The following is a 22079-nucleotide window of genomic DNA, read 5'->3' on the forward strand; positions in this document are numbered from 1 at the left end:
TACGCAAACAAAGAGCATTTGGTGAGGGTGTCCAGCAACTTCCATGTTCCATTTTGAAAATGGCTGATTTGTGTGGGACCAGTGTGGATCTGGTGAAGGGTACTAACTCAAGGATGATGGTAGCAAATGGGCCCATGGTTAGTTTTTGACCACATGATAGCAGAAGTCCTGAAAATGTTTAGATACCACCTCCTATTTAATGGATCAGTGATTTAAAAAGAAACATTGGTATACAAAAATGTACTTTTTAATATCAAGTGTATATATAAAATATGCAAGAACGTCAGTACAAAAGTGTACAGCAGAACAATTGAACTACATAAGGCTTATCACAGAATACATATCAATTTTTTTATAGTTTTTACAACATTGTTGATAATTATTAAAAGCTCAAGATTGTTTTTAATAAAAATCACAAAATATGTCATGACTGTTGAATACACAAACTAGTCTAATATACTCTATTTACAATCGTTGATCAGTATTTCAATGCACTTCTAAGCTAAGTTAAGCATACTTTTTTTTTCTGAGAGTAACAATCTACTGTGGAGTTCATTACAATACAATGAGGAACTAGCAGGTATTCTTATACTGGACAGAAAATTAATTCAAGCCTATATTATTTCAACCATGAATGATCAAGCTCGTATTAATAAAATTATAAATAGAATAGTCCTATAATAAACAGTATTTTTATCAGAAATGCTGCCAACATTGTCAAATTAGCACAAACACAAGTTTATTTATAAATTCCAAGTCTTAAAATCTGTACAAAAAACCTTAAATTTATCACTTGTTAATGTACACTTTTTCTGATCTCAGTTAAACACAGTCAAAGAAGTTAGATATTAAACAATTTGAAGTTATTATTGCCGTAAGAAATAATTGTTTTACAATACAAAGAAGCTGCGAGATCATGTATGAACAAACTGCATCAGAGATAATGATCTAAAATTGAGACATTTTCCCTGTGTTTATACATAAGGAAAATTAAAGCACCACTAACAATGTCGGGATTTGTGCTTTAAACAGTTCCTTTTCACTAAGTTGTTAAAATATTGTCCATGCAGGCATGTGTTTCAAATACATAAACCTTTTTTTGTATTTTCTCATTCAAATAGTATAACTTGTATTAACTTAAAATTGCTTTTATATTACAAACGTCTTTACTGGTATTGCCAAATGTCATATTTAAAATGCTAAGAGTTATCCTAACTTAATGAGGATGCATGTAATCCGATACAAGTTCTGAAATACTATAATCTTCGTTAATTCTATCTCAAGTGTGAAATGTGCCCAGAAAACTACGTGTGGATGTTACTTAACTGGTTATGATTGAGTAACATTTGTTGAAACTTCATACTAAAGCATTAACAAGCAATTTAAATAAATAATTAAAACAAATCAACACATTCGGTCTTCTACAGGAAATAAACTTGAGTAAATGTTAATGGAAGAACAGTCCTGTCAACATCCATTTTTCATATAGGAGCTCTTTCCATTCTGTCTAAAATATTTCACACATTCATTACACAATACAATAAATTTTCCATAAAATGTATATAAACAAATTATTAGCTTGCAGGAAAACCTTTTCCATGTCGGAAATTTCAGTGCAGTCAACTAGAGATTCAAATAATTATTAATTCATGGCACAGAGGAATTAAGTGTCATGTGGTATATTGTTGAAAATAAATTCTTTTCCACTTTGTAAGTGCAAAAGCAATTTTCATCCCATGGTCTCAATATTTTGAAAATGTCACTGCATTAAAATTTTAATTGATAACTTCTGCAATTATAACAATATGGACCTAATGCAGACGTTTAAGAGTGCTATAAAAAACATTTAGTTTTAGAATATATAACAATTGTGGTGCACAATGACCACCTTTTTTGTTTGTGTACTCTTCGAAAGTCCATGCTTGTATTCTTTTAACTGTTCCAGTAGTAAATTAACCAGTGAATAGTGAATCCTACTGGATTCTTGACTAAAACCACTCACGAATTTCACTTTTCACGAAATCACACTAAAATGTACTTTCATGCCAGAATGGCATCACCATAATTTGCAAACTGCAGCAGCATCCTCTAAATTTCATGTGTCCAATTCAATGGGCACCTAAGCAAGTTCATGCTAATGCATATATATTTTAGAGAGTCTAAAAGATCTAGTCAAATGAAATCGTATGAATGTTATTTTTTTCCAATCACAAATGGCACGTCTCCGGTGATGAAAGTTTAGGAGAGGAGAGACCATTGCTAAGTTTATTGGAAAGCTTTTCCGGGTCCTTTCTTTGAGATTTCCGTACTGATCTTTGCAACATGCTGGACCTGTAAGTTTCACCCCTGGTAGATGCTCTGAAAGAGTTCCTAGCTTTGTCCTTATAAAATTTACTTTGGCCTACATTAGTAGTTGTGACAACTTCGTCAGATACAATCCTGCAAAGAAAAAGAAGCTAGTTAGATTTTTGTAGGACATTGTTTAATCTTATAACATCTGCAACACTTTTTATCTACCAGTTGAATTCTAGCATGCCTTCCAAAGTTTCCAGAGGTATCATCAATATTGACTTCCAGGTTTTCAGTGAGTAGTGGTGTTCGATATCGACAATTGCAAGGGAAGGCCTATTTCTAATGAGCCATGTCACCTCTTACTACTCTTGTCAACAAGGATGAAAAACCTTGAAGCAAAGACATTTTAACTCTTTTTACTTGTGGAAGCATATTTCTTTTTTTAAGTAACTTATCAAACTCTATACAAATTAATGACATTTTACCAAAATACACAGTATGCATACACTACTTCTATGCTAGATCCCAGGAGTCTGGAACAAGCAATCAAAAACAAGTCCTCTGCATAAGCAGTGACTCCAGAGGGCTCTACCAATGAATGCATAAGAGAAGGGACTGCATGGTGGGGGGGGGGACAGAATGGATTTTCAGTAAAAACTAGGTACACCTGGATTCAGACAGCAAGGGATGACTGCAGCTACCAGACGTTCACTACAGTTATGCACAGCTTTGCCCCAAAGACTTCTGGAGCATAACATATGACTAATTGTATGGGTATAACTTGGGACCTAACGTTTTGGTAGGGGACAGAATCAAATCTTGGGCTTAACTTTGGAAGGAAGGGGATAGAAGAATCAAAGTTTCCTATCCCAAAAAAATAGCATTCTGGACTACAGTATTTTGATAAATACTGTTACATTTGCTAAATAAAAATTACTCATTGCTTTGCTCGAGTTCAATGAGGTTAACAGAAGTACCATGAACTTTTAAATTTTAATAAACCTGAAAATTTGGGGTGGGGGCAAGTCCCCTCCCCCTTTTCCTTGCCAAGTTACATCTATGATATTGCTATTATGAAGGCGAGAAATATTTAAATGAAGTTGATGAATGTACAAACGTGACCAGATTTGAACTAACATTTCACAGTGAAATCATCGCCAGGAAATCTGATTACTTCTGCATTGCAAAAGAATGCTATACTCAGTAATTCATTCATATGTAAGATTATTTCAGTTCAGTGATGGTTGAAAAAAAAAAAAATACTTACTTTTGGCAGCAAGGAAACTCCCAGAACTTCTGCCCTTTGCCAAAGACTTCACCATCCTGAAGAGTTTGGGGTAGTTCCTTATCCAGAGTTTCTGGAAGCAGTAAGGAAAGGATTCCTCCGATCACAGCGATTGAACCCAAGATTATCAATGGCAGTGCTTTGCTTATGCTATTCTGAAATCCCAAAACAAAAATCAGTTATGTACATTTGCAATAATTGTAAGCAATTTAGAATGTTAAAAGAACTTAACTTTAATTCTAGTATTTGTCCATTTTTTATTTGTTTTGTGTAGTATGTTTTAGCAGGTATGCAAAGGTAAATTCAGAGCCAAAATGACCATAAAAGAGCTAGAAATATTTTCGGAGAGGAGGACTTTAGATAAGTTATCAAAAAAGTACACTTCTTCCCCCACTTACGTGCAAATTAATAAAAGAAATACAACTAACATTGTAATCAATGAAACTTTTTTTAATGACTGATGCTGTGTAACTAGTGCTGAGCCGATACAGATATTGGAAAGTATTTACCAATACCAGCTGTTACTTTTCCAGCATTTTGGTGTTTCATGGGCTCCACAGAAATGTTGCACCACACGCAGAGTAATTACCCTGGAAATTATGCAAAAAAAATATTTTGGCACTAGTTTTGTGTGAAAAACTAAATTTTTTGATAACATAACATGCAATTTAATATTCTAATATAATTATTGTTGCTCCAACTCCGCCTGTGACGATCTGGTTCTAGACCCTTTTGGACTGATATCCACATCGACTAGGCCAGTACTGAAGAGGCTGCAGGAAATCCTCTTCAGAGATTTTTATTGACTTTCCAGTCTAGATCCACAATATTTAGCAAAATCAGGGTCACCTCGAGACGGGTGTGTTCATCGAACACGCACTGCAGTCTTGGCAAGGGAGAGGTTGCCCCTCGATATGAATATTTGGGAACAATAATAACAGGCGATGGAAAATTAGAAGAAATAAATAACAGTTCTAAAAACAAATAGAATATATTACCAAATAAGTAATACAATAGTAGGAAGAAAGGAGGTACAAGAAAATACCAAATTAAGGATTTATAAAACCATAATTACCAACAATGCTCTACAGCATAGAAAGCTTAATGCTCCAAAATAAGCATAAAAGTAGGTTAACAGCTACAGAGATGAAATACCTCAGAAGAGTCTTAGGGAAAACCAGACAAGCTAGAATCAGTGAACAGCTACAAGTAGAATCAATTTAAGAGATAATAATGATAAGAACACTGGGCTGGTATGCCCATGTCATGAGAATGGGAGAAGAAAGAAAACCGAAACAAGTAGTGGAAGCGAGACCAAAAGGAAGGAGAGGAAGACCTCGAATAGAATAGTTGTCAGAGATGGTTACTAAAAGAGGGAAGACACCAATGGAAGTCAAGAGAATGGGACAAGATAGGAAGAGTTTTAGCAGATGGCTGACGAACCCCGACGCCTAACAGCACAAAGGAGAAGTAAGTATGCGTAAGAGTGGAATACTTACACGTTAATAGTAATCAATAATTTAAACAACTTTTAATTATTACAATTTTCAAGTATAGATTCAGTAGAAATAGGTGAGAGTATCAGAGTATTGACATCTGTATCAGTCCAAAGCATTCAGCCCTAGCTGTAACTAATTCAGAGAAGGTAATCAATCGTTCTTAGCAATACAATGAAACCAAACTTCACAATTCATGCTTTACATTCAGTAAGTTGTGTATATTGTATTTTCTTACCAATGACACAAGGAATGGAGACAGTATTAGAGCCACATAGCCCATGATATGTATGGCTGCCACTCCCTGGGCTCTCACTACTGTTGGCAATAATTCCGCTGCATACTGCAAGCCAATGTTGTAGGAAATGTTGACGCTGAACCTTCCAAATATTGCTAATGTTGCTGAAACCACATCTGCAAGAAAAAAAAACATTCATAATTATGATATGTGCATGACATTTTGCAGAAATGTCAGGAATTTCAAACATTTGAATATCTTAGCTAGATTATGTCGGGGACAGTTCTCTCAGCATAGTCTCCTCATTGTATTTTTGTAAACTTTTGAATTTTGATTTCTGAACACACTAATCCAACATGCCAAATGTTTTGGAGCTGGTACAAACCCTAACCCCCCTAAATATGGCCATTACATATTTGATCAGCTTATTTAACAGTTTCATTACCTGTGGTAAATATGAAACGTGCATGTGTCATTCCTTGTTTTTACTTTGTGTGGTTCGGGGAAAATAAAAGTTGGTAAATTTAAACAAACTGCAATATGTATAACAGAACCTTAGTTTAACACTCCATGATGTTGCATTTTCCTGCATTATACGTACCTTCATGTTCACTGTCCAAATAAAGCAATATGTTATCAAATTTGCCCAGACTTTACATTTCTGCTTTTTTTTTTTTACTCTGGAAAATGTAAGATTGAAATTCCACTGTATTATTGGGAGTGAATCTACAGAAAGTTCATTATTGCATAAGCACAGGAACATTTAAGTGCTCTGAACTAACTAGAATGTTAGAGTATGTTGCTTGAATTAGGAGTGTTAAAAAAAGTAGTACCAAGTCAACCATTTATCTGTTTAGTTTATTATTTTTGACATTGTACTCACCTGAGCTGACTGCTGTTGCGAGAAGACTGAACAAACCACTGGTTACAAGGGTGCCAAAGGCCAACCATCTCCTTCCCCACCTATCCAGCACTAGTGTCAGAAGAGTGTCCGCTGGGAATTCGGTGGCACAGGCAACAGAAAACGTTACAAACACATCCAGACCCAAACCATCAACGTTTCTGACGTGACCATCGTATACCAATGATATGATCATCCTGAAAGAACATAATTTGGATCTTAGTTTATTACTCCAGTCACTATGAAGTCCTCCACGTTTCTGGAAGATTGTAATTTAGACAGTGGAATATATTTGTTTGTCCTCCTCCATGACCGTGAGGTCTAAGGTGCTGTACTTTAGGCTCAGACTGCAGGATGGCATGGGTTCGAGTCTGCCTGGGTTTTCAGCCTGTGTATAGGACCGGTGGCAACCCACCATCGTGAGGAAATTTGGGAGCTTCAAGTGAGTAGCGTAACCTGGTCACAGATAGCTCATATAAAGGCTGGGGGTACAACGTGCTGACCATTACTGGTTGAAGATCTCCACACCTCCATGTAGGACTGTGGGAGGGAGGCAGGCAGTCGGGAGATAGGCCTAGGTCATTCGAGGACTGTCGTGCCATGGGTTATTGTTATATATCGGTTTCAAATTTTTCCTTTAACGTCGTCACTACACCAATTTTAGGGAACAACATTCAGAGTAAAATTCAAGTTATCATCCAGTCATTTTTAATACTGCTAGTCGAGTCTCCGCAATGGTGTAGTGGTAACGTTGGCCCTCCTGTTCCTGGAAGATTGTAATTTAGACAGTGGAATATATATGTTTCACATTTTTTCAAGGGATCAAAATGACAAAATTAAAATTCAGAGAATGTAAAAATATGAATTTCATAACCTGCTGAATTGATTGATTTTTGCCACTTTTAGCTAATTGCGAAAATGAAGAGGGGTAACTATATTATGAAACTGATGAAGGGACAGTCACAAAGAGCACCCATGCAGGGATTTGAACCTGGAATCCTGGCATCCATAAAAATTCTAATGAAAGAGCATCACAGGACATACTTTCAATTACCACAAAATGTTGACAAGAATAGCTAATGTCTTTCACACCTTCCTTGTCGAGCACTGCCTGTCCTAATGTAGTAGCAGCAGACACACACAGGACTTGAAAATGACAAGACCACTAAAGTGAATAGAAAGTCCAGAGAGGTTCAAGTACATGTGGACATTTGCTGGGTCCAGCTCTCCCCCTTTCCCTTTAAGGAAGTCTTTGGTTACCACTACGTCATCAGGGAGGTCACTTGCACAGTTGTGTGTTCAGTTTTTAGGGAATAACATTCCCAGTAAAATGGAAGTTAGATTCCAGTCAGTTTTATTACTGCTACTTGGGTCTGCAATGATTGAGTGATAACATTATCATTTAATAAAAGTGAACTTCAAAATAACCCAGATGACATTTTGGCCATCAATGAAGTGTCAAAATGATATTTTCTTGCTTTTATATTCACTGACAATTGTAGCTTCTAATGATGTTATGTTCAATAGTGTTATCTAACTTCATTCCAGGTGTGTATTACAGAGTACATGCAGTGTTCAGTTCTCAAAGTGAAGAGGAATGCTATCCCCCCACCCAAGTAGGAAAAATTACATGAAACATCCCCCCAGGTTTGTCCCCATGTTGAAACATCTGAGCATCCTCCCAGCTAGCCCCAAGGCTCAAGCAAACATCCCCTCATTTAACAATTCCAACTGAGCACTCGTTATGCCATTTTAATTCTTTATATCATAAACGTTATTTATAAGACATTTAAATACAAAAAGCTCAAGTAGACCAAAGAAATCAGTCCTTCAAAAGTAAGAAAACAAGTTTTCGCTTGAAATTCTCAGAATTTCTGAAGATGTCCATATTTTGGAAATAATGTATAATACACAGATTTTTACTACATGTTATAATTAATGTTGACATAAAATAGGAAATAAAAATTCCATTATTTCCAATCTCCACATAGTGGTCACAATTGAAAAAACTTACCGATTCACAGACTGCGATAGCATAGACTACTCAATTTCTTGTAACAATTCAAACTTACCAGATCATAATTAGTAGAAGTGTTATCCTCCTCAGACGTGGAGTTCTAAATAAGTCCAGTACAGAGTAGGTGACTTCACTTTCTAATTCTTTTTGTGCTTGTCTACAACTGTCCTGCAAAAGAAAAACTGTTAAGTTTGAAGTTTCTTAGATTACACACACACATACACATACACAGAGAGGGGGGAGCTAGGATCAAGCAGAGAAAAGATAGGAGAAAGATAAATTGATAAACAGAAGAGAAAAATGGAAGGATATAGTATGAGAGTGTGAGTAACCAGCTGGGAAGGAGTTAAACCTGCAAGAATATCACTAGAAAGCAGTGACTGCTCATGAACGAAGATCAGAATCACGAAAGATAGGGTCGCGAATAATGCTGTTTGTGGTTGCAGTGAAAAAAATTAAAATTATATACATACACAAACATACATATGTATATATACAGGGTTTTTCTGTGACTGATTCAAACTTGCAGGGTGATTGAGACTGACCCAAGGGCGGATTAAAGAGGGGGAGGGCAGTCGCCCCATCCGAGGCCCTTGAGGGGGTGTCCTGGGCGACTTACACCAAGGACCTATTTTATTTTTTCACATATTGATAAATAATTTACTCGCAGGAATGAAATATATCACGCATTGTGTCAATTAAGAAACATACAAGAGTGGAAAAAAGGGGGACGGAGGGGCGACACACCCTTAAGGATCTAATTTTATTTCTTCAATAAGGCAAATATTGTGTTATTTTACGAAGAGCTACTGTAGGCGAGTGACTAAAATAGGGGGAGACAGGGGGCGAACAAAGATTAGAATGACGAAAGATAGGAGCGATGAATGATAAAGGGGCAACGAGAGACAGGGGGCGAACAAAGATAAGAATTAAGAAGGATGGGTGCGATGAAAGATGACAGCCGACGAAAGATTGAAAGGCGAAGAGGGGGCGAATAGAGGTAAGAATGAGGAAGGAAGGGGGAGGGGCGACGAAAGATATGCACGAAATGAACTTAAGGAAAACATTTAGGCGAACTACAACTATCAGTCTTAGTAGCTAGCTGCAAGGGTGAATTAAAGGCTTGAGGGGCGATCATCATTCTCCTGCGCCTCTCAAAAGAGGAGTTTTCTTAAATGTAGGCCTATTGATAAATTCACAAAGTTGGAACGAAATATATGAAACATTGTGGCATTTTATGAGATAACCAAGAGCTAAGAATTAGCAACCATGGAAGGTGACACAGCAGTCCTCTTCTTGCCTGTTTGGGGCAAGACATAGGTTAAACTGCTCCACTGTTCCCGACAGTCACATCTATTGGGATCAAAAATCAATGTATTTAGAATTTTGAGTCTTTATTTTATTGAAGTTAAATAACTTAGAATGATTGATTTGCTACACAGTGGCGTAACCACAGGGGAGGCAGAGGGTATTGTCCTCCCCCCCCCCCCCACAACCTTGGACGGAAATCAATTCTAGGGGGCAAACATTGACGGAAAAGGGCACCAGTGAAATTTGATGCGAATGAAAATACATTTCGTAAAATGTTCTTACTCGCTTCGCTTGCAATACCTACTTTTCTTTGTTTTATCAAGTTCAGAACCATAGCTAGGGGGCGGCGGAAGTCAGCCCTGGGTGCCGAACAATCTATTATAAATGAAAAACAGTTTTAAAACAGAATGCCATGGCGCCTCGTGCAATTTATTGAATGATTGATTTGCTTCATCTTACTTCGCTTTTTTGAGCCACTTTTTGGCTAATTTGCGAAGATGGGGATGATTGATCATGTGATGAAACTGATGAATGGACACTCGCAACACATCCATGCCCAGGACTAGATTCGAACCCAGGAACCCGTGGAATTATCTGCGCCCTATTAAATCAATATTGTTTTCACTTTGCAAGAAAATTGAACATCTGACGTGATTATGTAAATTGTTAAACATTTGTCGTAAATATGAACATGGAATAATACTTATTGTTAAGCACTTAAAGTTTATTATTATACCTATGATTTTTTTGTTGAAGGAAAAAATTAGTCGAAAAAGTGAAATTTTGCTCCTTGCAGAGGGAAATAGTGCCATCAGATTCTGGCAACACTGCAGTCGTATAATGTAAATGCACCCAGTTGAAGTTCGCGTGACAAATTCGACCTTGAACGAGCTGGTAGAAAAGAAAGAACTAAAAAAAAAAGACGGGGGTTGTTTCTTCTAACGGTACTGACCTACATTAAAGACTATGCAACGTGAATTTTTCAAACTTGCACTTCCTTAACTTACAGAAAATTCGGTGTACGTCTTTGGGTCCACTTTCTTGCCGTTGAGCTTCTCGAATTTCTTCATTATCACTATGGCGTCGTCCACCTTGCCCTGGGACACGAGCCACCTAGAGGGAGAGAGCGGAAAGAATTTATAGTGACGTCAAATGTAGTTTGACTATACATGGATTTCTAGCAGGTCAAGGTAACAGTGTTTTACTTTCTGTAAACTTCTCAATAAGATTGACAAATAGAAGAAAATAAAATTTTGAAGATTCGTGCTTAGAAGACATTAGAAGGTAAATGCTTCGAACTTTCAGTATTTCAAGCAGTTTTGACCACTAGAAATATCTACATTAAAAATGTAATTACATTTTTATGCCAAAAGACGTAATGTAGTCCAAATTCTCGGTAAAGTTAATGCGTTAATGACTAGATGTAATATCGAATATTTTCAGCGCTTTGCTTTACCTGTCTGTCGGTCATTATTTTCTCAACATGCAGGGGCCGTGCCAGGGAGTGCTAACTTTTATGTAACCTATTTTGAAGGAAAACCCTAACACTTTCAGAATTATATTGAGCGTTAGTGTGTTATGTATTGAAGTAAGACCACTATTTTATTGTATAAAACAGGCAAGCCATTGTTCCTAATCTGAAAGAGAAGCAGCATTTACTTTCCTGTATTGGAGGTAGTCTGTACAACGATCAGCATTAGTTATTCTTTCTGCTTTTATAAGACAATATGCCATTAGCCTGCCTTGAACAAGCTGTGTTCGTTTTAAATTACAAACATGTGATTCTGTTGGTAGCTATCAGTTGGTATTTGGTGTAGTGACCAAAGCATAAGATAAATGCCCCAGTGTTCGACCATTAATCGACACGTCATTGTTAAAAGTCAAGAAACAAGGCAATTAGCAATACGAGAAAATATTTGGCAACACTGTACAACTCCCGACTTCTGTCGTGCGAATAGCCGGTTCAACAAGGAGAGTGTCGTCTGTTATCTAGATAAGATTGTTGGTAGCGCAAAATCTTGAACATTTATATCTTTTCCAAAATAGCTATGTGTAAAATTTTACACCTTAAATGCACCATATTTAATCCATTAGATGAACAAATGAAAGTATTTAGGACATTATCGAAATGGCGGGGGGGATATTAAACTCGTACATATTAGACCTTAATTGACACGTGGGGGGACAGTTTCCAACTCTAGGTCTTAGATTATGGCGAATACTTTACTTTAGTTAGAGGGGGATTGAGCATTATATTGAGGGGGTATCCAATTCTTGTGTATTACTATTGTTGCGGAAATTCTGGTGTTGACACTGAGAATTATTTTTTTGGAGGAGGCAATATCCATTCTTCAATATTAACAGTTAAGTCTAAAATTGGCATGGAAATTTTGGTAGTAGGATTGAGTATGAAATTTAAAGGGGGAGATGGAAAGCTCTTGAAAAAGTGTTAAATCTTAGATTGTCAAGGGATTTCTGTAGTGGAGAGAGAGTTCGAACATTACATTTTGGAGACTATATTTAGCGATAAGGCATCCACACGTTTTCGACCCCGAATGTGCCAAAGGAAAAGCTGGGAAAGGGAAAGACTAAATATCTCGAGATCTTAAGAAAGTAGTTAGGATTCGGATATCTATATTAATTGGTAATACTGTGCGGTTATTAAATTAATATTCTTCAAGCCTGCAAAGAAATAGATGTAAAAATTTTCTTGCTCGCAATAATTTGTTGCTACGATGTGTGTTTGGCGCTTTAATGAGATGAATATGAAGTTTTTATACTAAAGCTGCATTACAAGACAAGCGGGATTCTCGATTGATTGATTTAGTGTTTTAAGTCCACTTTATGCACTCTAAGGCTAATCGGGACTGAACCTACAGTTTAAAGTGGGATCCACGCGATATTCTCGATTATGATAAACTATTTTAGGGATGGTCTTGAGTGATGGCACCCCTGTTTAGGGAGGAAGGGCAGATCAATTATAATGTTCAGTAAAGCTAAGAAAAAGTTACTTTCGGTAGAGACGCTGTCGTAATTAAATATTTTGTGGGGATTACGATATGGTTTAAGGGCGCGAATGATATATTTGGGGGGATCCATGACATGATTTTGGGGGGATGCGCCATTGGCCTTGGGGGGGATGGGCACCCCTGAAGGTAAGTAACTTATTTGACAGTTAAATATTTTCTTTGTTTTCACCATTACTTCAAGATAATGTGTTTGCATAAGCGTTAATAGTTTTGAGAGTAAAATCGAAGATATTAACTAACGAATTTATTAACCCTACGTCGAACATCGGGCCATACACAGCTATTATGAGTGCTCCAAAGTTCGACACCAGTGTCGAATACTAGACACGCTAAATAAAACTAATTCACATTACCAATGACCAGTAGATATGGAGTGCAAATGAGTTTACTACACTGGGATCGAGTGTTCGAACACCCCCTGTCGATTACTAGTGCATTACCTGTCGAACATTAGTGAGTTACTGTTAACTCTGCGTAACATGGCTGACATTCAAAACTAAGAGAGGTCGACCTTTGTTTTCAAGTTTTGGTGTGTTGTACAGGAAGTGGTGGACAGCGGTATTCTATTTAACTGTCTGAAAATTAACTACACGTTAAAAACAGTTTACACGAAATGAAGAAAAGTTCCTTTGGTAAATTTGACATCTAGTATATTGTGGGAAAAAAGTGAAACAAGGGGGAAAAATTGTGTATAATTTTAAAAACGCTATCCAAGTCAAGGAGTTTTACATAGGATTTTATGTACATAACACTTTTTTTTTGTAATTTTAGGAGTTTCGTCTTAGAAAATGTCGTGTCTGTCTGGCATACAAGAAAGAACCTCAAAAGCTCCTAAAATTTACATTTTTTCTGTTTGAACTGAAGCAATATTTTATATCCTCATGCATGTAGCAACGTTTTTTCTTCACTTTTAAAGACTTTAAACAAGACTGAGTTTTCAAGAAAGTAGAAAGTGATATGGTATGTCTATTACTAGCGTGACAACATCGCACCCCAAAATTTAATTCCCCTATACGATTAATCCTGGCGCCACCGCAGTCAGTATGATTGGGCTAGCACAAGGATTAATGGGGAATTATAATATATTTAATGACATGTTTGCAGGAAGTTATGCATCATTCATTTATCTGGGATTTTTTCCCGGTATCTGTCATAATTCTCTACTAATCAAAGGATTTTTTGCAGCCAATAGCTTCTATAGTTTTTCATCTACAGTACACATTGTTTCGAAAAAGGGAAAATTAAGGCAGAAATTATGTGGATTCCTCATCTAGAGATGTTATTTTTATACAATAAATAATCTTTCAACAGATTAATCGCCTCCTTTTGAGGACCAAATATTAGAAGAGAAGGTCAATTCATGTCACTAGTCCTGTCATAAATAATACAACGTTGTTATATTCATGTTCAAAGAAAAGATAGAATTTCGAACACTATGTACACATGTTAAACCATGAAGCATCTCTCCAGTTCCAAGAGTTGCATGTACCCAAAATTGTACAATACATGAATTTTGTTTTGGGAAATGTGAGAACATTTGAGACAAAAGTGCACCATTTTACAAAGACTGGACAACTTTTTTTTACGTATAAATTTGAGTAAATCCTGCATAAACAAAGATGAATGATTATAAATTAAAGCTAAGTGCACCACAAATATAGGTTTTAAAAGATTATTAAAATTACATTGATGAGGTCAACAATGTAATTATAGTTACTACAAACTGCATGGCCAGTTTAAGACAGCGTGAATTCACGATCTTTGTCTTTCTCGAGTAAACCTTTTACACTGTGCCAGCTAAACAGAAGATTGAATATTGTAACATAGCCAGTTGTCTTAAGTCTATTACATGAAAATTCAGTTTGTATACTTTTGACACATTTGGACATTCGAAAATTTTATTATTTATATTATATGCACAACCTGCACCAAGAAATAAAATTGAAAATAAAGCACCGTGAGCATCTATTACTGAGGCGCATAAAATATCTGAGCGCTGAGCGAGCAACGTGATCGCTCAGCTAATTTGACGGCCAAATAAGCGTAGCTCGGCGAGCGCTGATCACTTGCTCGCTGAGCGAACTTGAACCTTGCTCGTCAAAGGTTTAAGCCAGAGAATATATAGCTTTTTGTGTTTCGAGTGTTTGCGATTGTCGGTGTGGTTAAAGAGGAAGAACAAGTAATAAAGTAATACAATTGTCCACTGTTTGTGATTATATTAAAATGAAAGTGTTATTTGTTCCAAATATACACCGTACTTGTGGAAAGTTGTACAAGTGTGTGGAAAAGGAAATTTCGAATAATGTTTAGTTACAAATTTTTTGTTTTGTTCTCATTCATAAGCACCCGGTTATTGTTTTAAGAAGCATTAGTTTTACACTGCACTATAACCATTCTCTTTGTCTTAAGCGCAACTATACCATTTTACGTCAAGTAAATGATCAGTCTGCTCAACGAGCGAAAATCTTGCTCTGTGAACATCTCTCAGATACTCAACGCGCCCCATGCTATTACGATATGAAGTTTGGTTTCCCTGACGTCTGTATCAAAGTGATTTTTTTTTTCAAGTCAACTTTATGCACGTATAGGCTAATCGAGACTGGACCTAATGTTTAAGGTGGGGTGAAAGAACCACTATGTGGCTCCACCAGATATTGAACCCAGGACCCCTTGATTACAGGCGGCGAGGTTACAACTACACCGGACTTCTGAATCAGCTTATCATCCCAACTCGCTGCAGAACGTTATGTAACGTTTATTCCACGCTTCCTAGTCACGTTTCTTTAAACCGATGAATGCACAGTGTCTCTTCCTAGTCCTTTTTTTAATGTTCCTTTCAATCCATCACTTAAATTATCAGAATTACGTGATAATGTTGCGCTTAACTAAAAAAAAAAAAAGTGCAGACACGTAACCGTTAGATGCTTCCGCGTTCCTAGACATGAAAATGTACAATTTTTCTCATCGTTAACAGTTATCCAACACCATTATGTTCCATTAGCTTGTAATTGAAGACTAATTCGGTTTTAAGAAAAAGAAACAATATGTCTTCCCTTCCACCGTTCAAAGGCAATATCGTTGAGATTTACATCTTAAGTAGAGACAGAGACAAGGGTGGGTCGGTGTGAGGAGGGGGAGGCAGGGGAGGGGGAGGCAATCTCCCACTTGTTGGATCGAACTAAGATAATTCGATACGGTTTGTATCGTCCAGGAGAAAGATGAAACCGTTAATAGGGGAATAATATCTAATCTTTAATTAAATTTTAAACAAAATCCCTTGATTTAAAACCTCTGGAAAATAGTTTCACAGTATTTTCTAGTAAAATTGCTGACAATTCTTATTTACATACTGTACGTTGTCCATACATAAAAAAAAAACTGGCTTCGAATTTTGATGTTGGCCTTTACAAAATAGTCCTCCCACCCCCCTTGAGTGCATGAAACTTATTGACAAAGGCCTATGCTTTACCTGCGACCGGAAGTAACGTCAACTCCCCCAGGAGCTAGTAGTGTGAATCATTTCCACTCGGTCGGTCGTAGTTAGTATGATTAAGTATTATGAATTTTGTAGTGAAATAGAGGAGTTTGCCGTAAAGATTTGACGTGAAAACCACATCAATAAACCTCAACGCTTAACATTGCGTGCTATCAAAATGCAAGAGGCCGGGAAATAAAAATATTGGCCTATCGATAAAAAAGCTTTATGCTTACATTCATCTTTTCTACCAGAAATCTGCAAACTGTAATTTGATCAATCAAAAATACATTTTTTGTTCCATAATGGAGCTCGCACAGTCACGTGCGACATTTCCTGCGAGCCAATGATTGTTTCAAACCTAGCAGAAACAAGTGAAAAACTTCAAAGGTCGCGTAGCGCCTCTACTTCCCCGGTAGAATTAGATTAAATTAACGTTCTAGAAGCAAGCAGTGCGTAGCTGCTACTTCGGTAGCAGATTCTTGAGGCACTTAGATTCATAACATTTGTCACTTTTGTTTTTCTTTTTTTGTTAACGAACTTTATTTTATCTACATTTATAATCCGTAATGATATGATTTAGAATAACAAATTAATAATTCGGTAGATAACCTCTTAGTATGTCTGAAGAAGTCTTAGTAAATTTGTTATGATATTTAATCTAAGCCAGTCTCGAATGAGAGCAAGAATCCCGGGTTTCGGCACCATTTTACAGAAGTTTTGTCTCGTTCTCGGTTTAATCTCGATTACGTCTCGAAGGGTCACGTTCTAACTTCGATTTTTACAAGGCCATCTCTGTACCATACCTACTGAAACTAGTATCAGTACTGTCACTACTAATACTACTTACTGCTAACAGTCTATCCTTATAGCCTTACCTAGCACTTTCAGGTACAACCCAGGGCGCCAATGCTGATAATACTAATGGAACTGAGGTTGCAATGGTTAAGGCTTTCCAGTCGGCGATGAAATATGCCATCCATGGAAGTATCACAGTTGCAGCAGTGAAGAAAATAGCTATGGACATGTTGGCTACGAATGTCCGCCATCTTGGTCCCACATACTCAAGAACTGAAATTTAAAGAGAATGAGTTATTTTTCTCATTGATGTACAAAGAGTTTGTACTTCTTAACAAGTGAAGTGAGTCTACTTTTATATAATGACAGTCCACGTATACGCAAGCATGTATGTAAACATTGCGACCAGATAGGTTTACCAGTGGGAGTTTGAGGAGGAAAATAGAATTTCCTGAGTTTCCACTTGTTGGAGTACTGAGAAGTACTTTGAAATTACGAATAATTCGCACTAAATATCAAGAGAGCTTACGATTATTACGTGTTTTCGTCTATAAGTGTTACCTAACAGTCGTGGGTTTCACCAGTGACTGATTGCGTGTGGGTTGTAGCCCCAGTATCTTATCGCGAAACATTTTTTTCTCACGACGTATAAAGTTTCATGAATGAAGAGCAATTGATGATGTATATCAAGTCTTCCATGATTTTAGGTTACAAAAGACAATTATTTTTTTTACTGTATTAAAAATGAATAAAGATGTACAATCATGATTCCGTTAATATCTTTTAGTTCACGAATCTTTCCCTACGGTTTCAAAAATTAATTTATTACTCCAATAAATTTAGTTATAATATTCACACCATTGAAACAGCAATTTCCAAATTATTTTGTTACTAACACCTTTACTTAAGAATCCCTCTAACCATTTAATACTTTATTATTTATTCGAAAGTCCTGCTAATTCGTAATTGTAAAGATTGACATTTGCAATTCTTCCTTGAGAGCTTGAAAAACAGTGAATTATTATTATTTACAGTAAGGTTGCAGTTAAGCTTATAATTTACTTTGTACTGATCCTCTAACTATATGAAATAGCTTTTTGCCCTACATACGTTAATGTGTTAAGCTGTACAGTTATAATAATAGTTTTACATTCACTAAAGAAATTTACAATATATATATATATATATATATAAATAAAATATAAATATATATATAAATTGAAAGCAAAGAAAAGTATATGAACAGTTTAGCAACTGGCATATGGAAAGGAAGCAATGAGGCATCATTAAAGGTACACACTCACCTAAGATGTACATCATGGTGAATGCATTGTCGAAAGCAAGTCCCACGAGGAATCTGCAGACTGCGAATTGCCAGAAGCTGGTGACGAAAGCAGTGGCAAGTCCAGCGCTGAATCCAATGAGGTTGGTCCCCACCAGGGCAGGGATTCTGCCGAACCTGTCTGCGATCCATCCGAAGAGCAGCCCCCCGACGATGGCGCCTCCGAAGAACAGCGACTGCGAGATTGACTGGAGATCTTTTTGGTCGCACACCCAGTTGAACTGGAAATAAAAGCAGACATTTCATTCAAATACTCTGATATTCACGATAAGAATGTGTGATATATGGAAGTATGTTTAGAAGTAAAAAGTTACTTTTTTTAACGTAATGATAACAGGATTCTCATTTTTTTTAAATTAGTAACTTTTTTCTACAGTTAAAAGAATTAGTGAAAAATTATTGTTTTCAGGTATAATTATTACTTTGAGTTTACATTAATTTTCATTAAATTGTAGATTTGAGCTGGTCCATACATCCTCACATTGCCCCAAAATTTCCTCAACACCCCCTAAAATGTTTCAAAAGCCCATTTATGGTAATTTTTGCTCTAAATTTACACTCCTCTAAATACGAACTTTCCCACCAAGATAGAAAATTCTAAATAAACCGCTGATGAAAATCAAAGGAAAATCTGCTCGCTGTAATAGGTATTTGCAGAAGTATCGGATAGAAATTGATTTGCTGGTGGAACGGAAGAGTCAATAGAGGGTAACAAAGGTTTTTGAACTGATCATGAAGTAGAGCTGGAGGAGGATGAATGATTTAGTTATATTAAGTTGCTTTTTCATTTTTGAAAAATAGAGGCGATGAAGATGAACGGTGATAAGATGAAACTGAGGAAAGGAAAAATCATAAATGCAGTACACATGAACAAGACGAAACAAGCCCACGGATAATTATATGGCTGAAAAGTTCAGACTCCAGATCCCCAGTCTACAGCCCAGGGTGTACTACATGGAAGAGGTTGACATTTGTCCATAGTAGTAGCGGAGGCAATATCGACATGGAGCAACATCAATTTCCTCAGAATTCCTTGAACCCTCTCTTTTTCTCTCAAAGTTCTTCAGGCTGTCCAAAATGCATAGTACAGTCAAGGACACTTCTGGGTTGTAACAAGCCCATTGACTTTCAATGGGTACATCTCATTCAGTTTTGCCCTTGAAGAAATAGAGTAAAAACTTCTTTCGAATCCCAGAAAATTGATGCAGCCACCTTTCCAGCTGATGCCATAGTCTGGTGTGGGGAATCTGAGGTGTTTCCATAGCTTTGTTCTTCGTACTCTGACAGAGTGGTGAACCCATGTCTCATCTAGTTGCCAATTATGGTAAAGCCATTTGGATCGGTCTCCAACATCTAGTATTCGCTAAAGTATTTATATTGTTTTCTTAATCTACGTCTCGTGGGGAGAGCGGGGTCGGTTGGGCTTGCAATCACCCTTCTTTATCTAATGTTCACTTTTAAAAAAACTGAAAGACAAAGGTAGCAAAATATACTACTTCCTTCCTTCCTTCCTTCCTTCCTTCCTTCTTCGTGTCCCTATCGCGCCATTGAAAAATATAACCAACCCCTTTATTCCTGCGTACAACAATGACACTTTCACTTGATCAGATCTAAAAAAAATATCTATTGTTGCCACTCGCGACACCAAATTCCTAATGCAACTTTCTTCAATGGAAAGAATCAAAAATTGCCATGCCGCAAGAAAATCACAATTGCTTTCATGAATTCAGTATCTGGTACATGGGAATGAAGAGTGAAGGGCGTGTGTTAAAAATATCTAGTATGAAGTAACAATAGGCTATTGAACTCGTTATTAAGTAACCATGGAGCGATGATTACTGTAATGCTGGTATCTTGCTCAGCGCGATCCATCTTTCTTTGACATGTCCCGACGGGTACTTAGCGAAGGAGAGAAGCAGTGTTGCAACAACTGTACTACCAGCATGGCCTTATTTTATGAACGCGTGCATCATGCTTGACTTAGGAAGTCCCGAAAAAAAATATTTGCAGTGTTCTTGAGTGTTGTCTTGAGTTTCTTGGTGCTTTGTTTTAGTAAGGAGGGGCTATTATTGTGTATACCCATTAGTGTGGTGGATCCATGACGAGTAGAATTTTATTTCGTCACTGACGAGGAGGAATTTATTTTTCGCAACAGCAAATGGAACATTGAGCTGAGGGGGTATAATCAGTATGACGCCTGACTAAGGCGGATTCTTGGGGTTGGTGATATGAGGTCAGAATTTTCCGACCATGTCCCTGCATAAAACGTACTGGGATTCACCATTAGACCAACATATAGACTAGTTACATTAAAATATAATTCTGCGTTAATCTGTGGTAAAGATTTTTTTTTTCGAGTGTACGCCCTCTGTTGTTTTATCGTCGCGAGAAAAGAAGTGCCGGTTTTTTGGTGTTTACAAAACGACCGCTCTGTTTGATATTCTATTAATAAACTTATGGTCGGATCGTGATGATATTTAAATACATTGCAGGTAGAAAGGTTTTGAGTACAATTCTTATTTTTTAGATTTGTTTAAATCTGCCCAAAAAAGGTTATCAATTTTGTTAAACAACTTTTTCTTAGTATTGGGTAGTACTACAAATATTGGTCTCGTTTTGAAGCTCTTTGCAGCCGTTTTAAAAATCCATTATCATTCTCAATTTACATTGCAGAACAGATTTTATACATATTTTTATTCAACGGAGTAAAGATTTGTGTTGAACGTGACAACACCGCACGTACTGTCACTACAGAGATGTCCGTTAACCTTTTGATTACCGAGGCCATGTTGCCATGTAAGCCCCTCGGTACCGGGTCATTTATTCAGCAAAATGCAGACTTTCATTTAGAGGACTGTAGATCGGAGGCTAATTGCCCTAGACAGACGAATGATATATCGTTATACGCGGAATGAATCATAGATTCGGACTACATACAATTTATGCACATTGAGTATATATATATGGATGCGGGGGGAGGGGAGGGGAGGGGAGGAACCGGAAAATTCCAAAAATCTCAGAAAAATGCCCCTCCGTCCCTGGACAACAAAGTACAGGACATTGTCAAAATACACATGGAAATGATCGCTGGCATGCCTGGAACAAGAAAATAATTGCACTATTATGATATGAACAATACAACACGATTTGTAACCCCAAAACAATATGTCTGAACGCCACTGAGCCATTCAGCAAAATGCGCAGTTACCTTGAAACTACTGAGGTCCGAAGCTAATTAGGCTACCCTAGACGGACGAATCAAGTACAGTTATACGCGGAATAAACCATAGAATCTGACTATACACAATTTATGCACATAGAGTGTATATGTGGATGTGCGGGGAGGGGAGGAGAGGAACCGGAAAATTCCAAAATTTATGAAGAAAAATGCACCTTCTCCCCCTCCGCCCCTGGACAACCAAGTACAGGACATTGTCAAAATACACATGGAAATGATCGCTGGCATGCCTGGAACAAGAAAATAATTGCACTATTATCATACGAGCAATAGAACACGACTTGTAGCCTTCCCCAAACGACATGTCTGTGCGCCACTGACTCAAGCCTCGAATTGCAGAATTACTTTGAAACGCCTGTATATTGGAGCCTAATTGCCCTAGACGGATGAATCAAGTACAGTTATACGCGGAATGAACCGTAGATTCAGACTACGTGCAATTTATGCACATTGAGTGTATAGATGGATGCGGGGGAGGGGAGGAACCGGAAAATTCCAAATTTTTTGAAGAAAAATGCCCCGGTGAGGTTAGGTTAAAGAAAATGAAAATGACAGGGTAGCAGAAGACAGGAAAAAGGAGAAGAAAAAAATAAAGAGGAACTATTATCTTTTTCGAACCCTCCCGGCAGCGAGAGATGGGGGTGTTTTATGGGGTTA

At 37.1% G+C, this 22079-nt stretch overlaps 1 protein-coding gene across 1 annotated transcript in view; it reads right to left on the bottom strand.

Moving 5' to 3' along the window:
• Positions 1-231: 231 nt before the first annotated feature.
• The window catches only part of LOC145994852 (organic cation transporter protein), a 55513-nt gene continuing 33665 nt past the window's right edge, over positions 232-22079 (bottom strand). Inside the window, exons 3-10 of the mRNA XM_083131246.1 lie at positions 18147-18405; positions 16923-17115; positions 10548-10653; positions 8285-8397; positions 6195-6409; positions 5312-5487; positions 3560-3732; positions 232-2439 (exon numbers count right to left, since the gene is read on the bottom strand). Of these exons, the coding sequence (XP_082987372.1) occupies positions 2208-2439; positions 3560-3732; positions 5312-5487; positions 6195-6409; positions 8285-8397; positions 10548-10653; positions 16923-17115; positions 18147-18405 (1467 nt within the window). The 3' untranslated portion in view covers positions 232-2207. The remainder of the gene's footprint in view (positions 2440-3559; positions 3733-5311; positions 5488-6194; positions 6410-8284; positions 8398-10547; positions 10654-16922; positions 17116-18146; positions 18406-22079) is intronic.

The sequence above is a fragment of the Lepisma saccharinum genome, chromosome 11 (genome assembly GCF_977018435.1).
Source record: "Lepisma saccharinum chromosome 11, izLepSacc3.1, whole genome shotgun sequence".
Lineage (NCBI taxonomy): Eukaryota > Metazoa > Arthropoda > Insecta > Zygentoma > Lepismatidae > Lepisma > Lepisma saccharinum.